The 6,925-nt window shown below is 38.7% G+C and overlaps 1 protein-coding gene across 1 annotated transcript in view; it reads left to right on the top strand.

Moving 5' to 3' along the window:
* nAChRbeta3 (nicotinic Acetylcholine Receptor beta3) overlaps positions 1-3,493 on the top strand; it is a 208,755-nt gene extending 205,262 nt beyond the window's left edge. Inside the window, exons 5-6 of the mRNA XM_017630341.1 lie at positions 2,158-2,632; positions 3,103-3,493. Of these exons, the coding sequence (XP_017485830.1) occupies positions 2,158-2,632; positions 3,103-3,493 (866 nt within the window). The remainder of the gene's footprint in view (positions 1-2,157; positions 2,633-3,102) is intronic.
* The last annotated feature ends 3,432 nt before the right edge of the window (positions 3,494-6,925 follow it).

The raw sequence follows: 6,925 nt of genomic DNA, 5'->3' as shown, positions 1-6,925 counted from the left end.
ATGAAACACGGATTAGGTCTACAAAAGTACCGAAAGTGCTTGTGAAAAGGGTACGTTTTCGGCTATTTTTCTGATTCAATTTTACGTTGACAAAACGTACTGGGAAACTACGCTTAAGAGGGGTTTGACGAGCTGCTGAAGGTAATTTTAACCCTTAATTAGGCGCATAAAGAAACTCACACAATTGAGTAGTCCACTTGCAAACAACGTTATGTGATTTTGTAATAGAAAGCCATAAATTTGAAAAAAACGACTACGACAACAAGTAACATTTAAATGGAATCTTTTTTATTATTACTTGAAAATTTGAATAAATAAGAGATTATATAATTATAACATAACATACATGACATAAGATAACACTAACAGTTTGTACGACCTAAAGCAGTTTTCTAAGATCATCAGAAGATGGCTACTTTTGAAAGTTTATAAATAAGTATGATAGCGGCTTTTGGAAGAAGAGCTTATTTGATGCTATTGTTTCAGAATATAAAAAGATGTTGCACTGTGGTGTTAGTGGACATGAAACTACTTTAAATACTGGTACGTAATCCAACAAAAACTAAAAATCCAAAAGATTTTACATAGCGCACTTTGCAAGTGGGCTACTCAATTAGTCGCATGGGGCCCCAGGGACCCCAATAAAAGTGTTTAAAAAATTGTTTTCAAAATGAAAAAAAAACGAAGTGAATTTGCCCGCACCACTAATATATTCTAGCCACTAGCGGCACCCCAGGCATACGCATACCCTGGGGTGCCGCGTCACCCACTTTGGGAAGGCCTGATGTAGAGTGTTTGTTTGTTTTGAACGAAGCGCTGCTTGTACAAGTTAACGCAACAGTTTACAACAGCTCTGCAGAATTGACTTCTACCAACGGTCAGCAACTCCACACGCGCATCCGCACAATTGCTGACACCGCATTAACCAATTTGTTATTCGATCAGCAATAATAATTGGCACAACAACGATTGGGCAATATTCGGAAATAGTGCATATGCAAGTGCAACTTGACTGATGGCCGATAGTAGGTTTAATTTAATGTTAAGAATCCAATTGTATTCAGTTCTAAGTTTAGACTCAATTAATAAAGACGTGGGGACGCGAGTCCCCACACTTTTTTAAAAATGCGTTATTTAATAAAATAACTTAACTGGCGCCCGAGCAGGGACCAGTTTAAGTTCGCGTGTCGGTTTAAGTACGTTATTGGCAAAAGTCGCCTGTAAGGAGAGCCGAGTGCCACCGCGTCGCGGTAAAATCCGAATGTTGCCGTGCGGGAAAAACGTGAAAATAAACGGACAAGTCGCCTGTCAACAACAGCCGAAGGACCGTTAGGAGGACAAGCAACTTAACTGGTGCCAAACCACATATCAGCGTTGGAATCCGGTAGGATAGTAACGCACACTTTCATTCGTGCGCATCGAGGGTACCCGAGTAGAGCAGCGAAAAGGACATCTACCCCGTCGCCAGGAGGTGCTAGGAAGTAAGAATTAAAACAAGTTGATTAGTAATTAAGTATTGGAAAAAAATTTTAAGGAATTTGAAAAAAGAAAATTAATAAAATCATAAACTTTTGCAAACGAAAATAATTTAAGTAAATTTTAAAGAGAAATTTAACAAGATATTTGAAGAATTTTTTTTTCTCGCAATCTACGTATGAAAATATTCAAAGAAAATTTTATAATATAAGAGTGAGAAGTGAAGAAGGAAAAGGAGAAAATTTTCGAACTGCAATCAATTCATTTCAGATTAAAACTTTGTTGAAGTTTACTTACCCTAAATAATATCTAAATAATATCGGGCTTGTACAGCCAATAACTGATACAAATCGAAAGCTGCGATTCACCACCTTCGGGGAGACCCTCCAGCTTATAAAAAAAAATCTCTGCGATTCACCACCCAAGGGACCCTCCAGAGAATTTTAAACTACAAACAAAAAATAACTAAGGCTTGTACAGCCAATAACTGATAAAAATCTAAAGCTGCGATTCACCACCTTCGGGGGGACCCTCCAGCTTATAACAACAGTCCAACTCTGCGATTCACCACCAAAGGGACCATCCAGAGGATAAGGACACATTAATAAAATAAATAAAAATTAGTTATGGCAAATCCTAATAACCTCGTCCGACCCCCATTGCTAAAAACGACTCCCACAGCCCCTTCGCAACCAGTTACCCACAACCCTAACGAAATTAATATGGAACAACTAACGAATATAATAACTGGCGTGGTGACTAATATATTAAGACAAGAAGGACGAAACCTAGTGCAAGCCGCCCTCAACCCCAATGCAAATTTTACAAATATTACGGACGTGACCATAGACTCGACCCTAGCGAACAATATAACGGAACTAGACAAAATTCCGGACGTTGTGAGATGCCTACGCGAATTCTCAGGCAATCCGGGAGAGTTTAACTCCTGGAAAAAAAGCGTAGATAGAATATTGCAGATCTACGAGCCACAAAAAGGAACGCCAAAATATTATGGCATCCTTAATGTTATACGAAATAAAATCGTGGGTAACGCCGATATTGCCCTCGAATCTTATAATACACCGCTGGATTGGAAGGCTATTTCGAGATGCCTTACCCTCCACTACGCAGATAAACGAGATTTGGGAACTCTAGAGTACCAGATGACCGCATTAGTGCAGGGCAACCTCACTATTCAAGAATTTTACCAAAGGGTGTATTCACACCTGTCACTTATTCTCAACAAACTCGGATGTATGGAAGTAGGTACAGAATCCATGCATTTGCTTACACGAACCTACCGGGACAAAGCCCTCGACACCTTTATTCGAGGACTAAACGGTGACTTGCCGAGACTTCTTGGCATGAGAGAACCGGTAGATCTTCCTCAGGCTCTCCACTTATGCTTAAAACTGGAGAACCAAAACTTCCGTTCAAACTACGCGCTGAATAATAATGGCCAAGTTAAGAAAGAGATCTGCGACCACCTCCTCCACCAAGAAAAATAAGTAATGAATTCTACCCACAACTGGCGTACATTCCAAGACCATACATGACTCCACATAATTTTATGGCTCACCAACGCCCACAACCTACTCTTAATTACCGTAATTCGCCAAATTATAGGCCTCCGGCTCAACCCCCCGCTAAGACGCAACTTCCACGTCCAAAACCAATGGATGTCGATCGCTCCTTGCATTCAAAAGCGGTTAACTACATGAATAGGCCACCACTTAATAACCAGGCCGGGAAAAGACCATCCAACTTTTCCCAACAAGTGCCTCTGAAGCAACAGAGGAACTTCCACATTGAGGCAGGTACTCAAGAAGACCAATACTATTTACAGGACCAACAAGACCAATATTATCCGCAAGATCAACAGGATTGGGATCCAACAGCGGAAGAGTATGAAGCAGAAATTGCCAAAGAAGAAGGTGGGCAATCAGTTCAGGAATACGCTGAACAAAATCCATCACAAGACGTTCAAGACCATATCGATATTCATCTTTTAGAATGAACAGTTCTTCGTTGCCGTATGTAGAGTGCAGAACGAAGAACGGAACAATTCTGAAAATGCTCATCGATACCGGTTCGAGCAAAAATTACATCCAACCCTGCCTCGTGTCAAAACGAATTCCCAATGACCAACCATTTTTTGCTAATTCCATAGCCGGACAGATACAAATTACCCACCACACAGTTATTAATCTATTTGGCAGAAAGGACACGAATTTAAAACGCTTTTTGCTCCCCACCCTAAAATCCTTTGACGGCATAATTGGAAACGATAGTCTTAAAGATCTTCGTTCCACCATAAACATCCACGACGACTCCCTCACATTTGGCAATGGCATAAAAATAAAAATTAAACAACAACCTTCACCATCGGTTAACAAAATTGACGTAAGGACCGACCACATGACAGAAACGCAAAAACGACATATTGACCGTCTCACAAACAAATATCCGCACCTNGCATAATTGGAAACGATAGTCTTAAAGAGCTTCGTGCCACCATAAACATCCACGACGACTCCCTCACATTTGGCAATGGCATAAAAATAAAAATTAAACAACAACCTTCACCATCGGTTAACAAAATTGACGTAAGGACCGACCACATGACAGAAACGCAAAAACGACATATTGACCATCTCTCAAACAAATATCCGCACCTATTTACCGAACCAGATGAGAAACTCACCTACACCACTACTGTAGTAGGGGAAATTAGAACCTCTTCAGACACCCCAGTATACACCAAATATTATCCTTACCCCCTAGCAATGAGAGACTTTGTGAAACAAGAAATAGAAAATCTATTAAAAGATGGAATTATTGGGCCATCCCGTTCACCCTACAACTCGCCCATGTGGGTTGTACTTAAGAAGTAAGACGCGTCTGGACAAAAAAAATACAGACTCGTAATTGATTATAGGAAATTAAACACCCTAACAATATCCGATAAATACCCAATCCCGGAAATCAACGAGGTGATCTCGCAACTGGGAAACAACACATATTTTTCTGTTCTTGATTTAAAGAGTGGCTTCCATCAGATTCCTCTGAAGGAATCCGACATTGAGAAGACAGCTTTCATTGTATCACAAACAGGGCTTGAGGGCTTTTCTTGGTCTATCAGGCTATTATCGACGCTTTTTCAGAGATTACGCCAAGTTAGCGAAACCTCTGACATCACTTTTGAGAGGGGAAGATGGACGCGTGTCCAGCGTATTACGGACTTCTAATAATTTGTGCCACAATCACAACCTCCCTAACGGACGTTAAAATTTTGGACTATAATAAAGCGCGACTGGTGACAATAGACAATGGACAAGCGAAAATACAAGACGGCACATTCAGACTTATTCATCTCATCGACTTAGCAAAATACGAACGATTTTTGACAGAGACCTATAACGAGATAGCCAACCAAATACCTAATGACCACTTCCTATATCCTATCGTAAAACATGAAACCACCCAAATTGATATATTGGGAACGGCATGGAAGTACTTAGCCGGATCTCCTGATCATGAAGATTTAAATATAATAACAAACAACTNTTCAGACTTATTCATCTCATCGACTTAGCAAAATACGAACGATTTTTGACAGAGACCTATAACGAGATAGCCAACCAAATCCCTAATGACCACTTCCTATATCCTATCCTAAAACATGAAACCACCCAAATTGATATATTGGGAACGGCATGGAAGTACTTAGCCGGATCTCCTGATCATGAAGATTTAAATATAATAACAAACAACTTAAATAGCTTAAATGAGAACAACAATAATCAAACCAAATAGTAATTAACCAGTTATTCGAGAAACGCATAAATAGTANAAATGTTAAACACGATAAGGAAGGACGACAATGTTCTAACGGAAATTTTAATAAATTTGCAAAATAGAATCAGGCTAATTAAGGAAGAGCTAATTAATATAAGGTATGCCGTTCAATGGGCAAAGCATAATATAATAAATTCAGTAATGTTAAGCAAGGAAGAAGTAGAATTGTCAATTAGTAAATTAAGAGAAGATGAAATACCATTTAAAAGTGCCGAAGAAGCATTAGAACTGTCAAAAGTAAATGTATTTAGCCAAGATATGAAAATTATATACATGGTAAAAATACCTCTAACAATAAAAGAAACATTTAGAAGAAGTATTATACGACCTGTAAAAAGGATAAACAATATTGTAATTAAAACTGAGTATAATGAAATATTGAAAGGAATATATATTGTTTGGAATAAAAAATAAATGCGAAAGCTATAATGATGTAACCATTTGCAAGGAAACTCATTTGGTAGATTTAAGTAAAGATTTATGTGTAACTAGGATAATTAATAGTTTAAACTCAACATGTTCGAAAACCAACGGCCATCAAGTCCCTACGCTAGAACAAATAAAACCAGGAGTAATATTGCTAAACCAGTTCAACGGCAAACTAGAAGCCGACGAGACATCCCAAGAAGTAAACGGAACGCACGTGATAATATTCTACAATTCAACAATTAAAATCAACAGTCAAACATTCAGCAATATTGAAATAAAGCCAATCGAAACCATCCCTGCAATACTACAGCCAATCCCGTTGGAAAAGGACCACATATAACTACTTTCCCTAGAAGCCTTGAAGGACCTGCATATCAACAATACCCATCGAATAAATTCCCTCAAAAAGGCAACCTTCTCTGTCGGAAGTCTAACTACGGCAGCATTCTTAATAATCATAGTACTTCTTCTTTTTTTCTTAAGGAAACGATCCGTGAAAATCCAACATGTGGGAAAGGAAATAGTGAAGCCCAGCACAAGCCTGGAAGTCAATCCGTCAAGCGAAACAAACCACATTCCAACATACGTAAATCTCAACAACTTACCATTCTACTAATGATCGACGACGATCATATTTAAAGGGGGAAGAGTTAACGCAACAGTTTAAAACAGCTCTGCAGAATTGACTTCTACCAAAGGTCAGCAACTACACACGCGCATCCGCACACTTGCTGACACCGCATTAACCAATTTGTTATTCGATCAGCAATAATAATTGGCACAACAACGATTGGGCAATATTCGGAAATAGTGCATATGCAAGTGCAACGTGACTGATGGCCGATAGTAGGTTTAATTTAATGTTAAGACACCAATTGTATTCAGTTCTAAGTTTAGACTCAATTAATAAAGACTCGCGTCCCCACACGTTTTTAAAAATGCGTTATTTAATAAAATAACTTAACTTACATACATAAATTTCGCTTTGGGCGCAGCGCTGTTTGTACATGAATTTCGCTTTGCGCATGCCTGAAGCTGGCAAAGGTTCTTTTTTTATTTTTGCCCTGTGATAGCTGAGTATAAACAGAGAAGAGAATAGAGAGAAATATGTATCAAGAATGATAGAATGATGTATTCTGTCAATCGTGAATATGTATGTGGT

Source organism: Rhagoletis zephyria, unplaced genomic scaffold (genome assembly GCF_001687245.7).
Source record: "Rhagoletis zephyria isolate East Lansing unplaced genomic scaffold, Rhagoletis_zephyria_1.1 Rzeph_scaffold_00088, whole genome shotgun sequence".
Lineage (NCBI taxonomy): Eukaryota > Metazoa > Arthropoda > Insecta > Diptera > Tephritidae > Rhagoletis > Rhagoletis zephyria.
The sequence above is the reverse complement of the archived record's forward strand: the minus strand, read 5'-3'. Positions and strand labels throughout refer to the sequence as shown.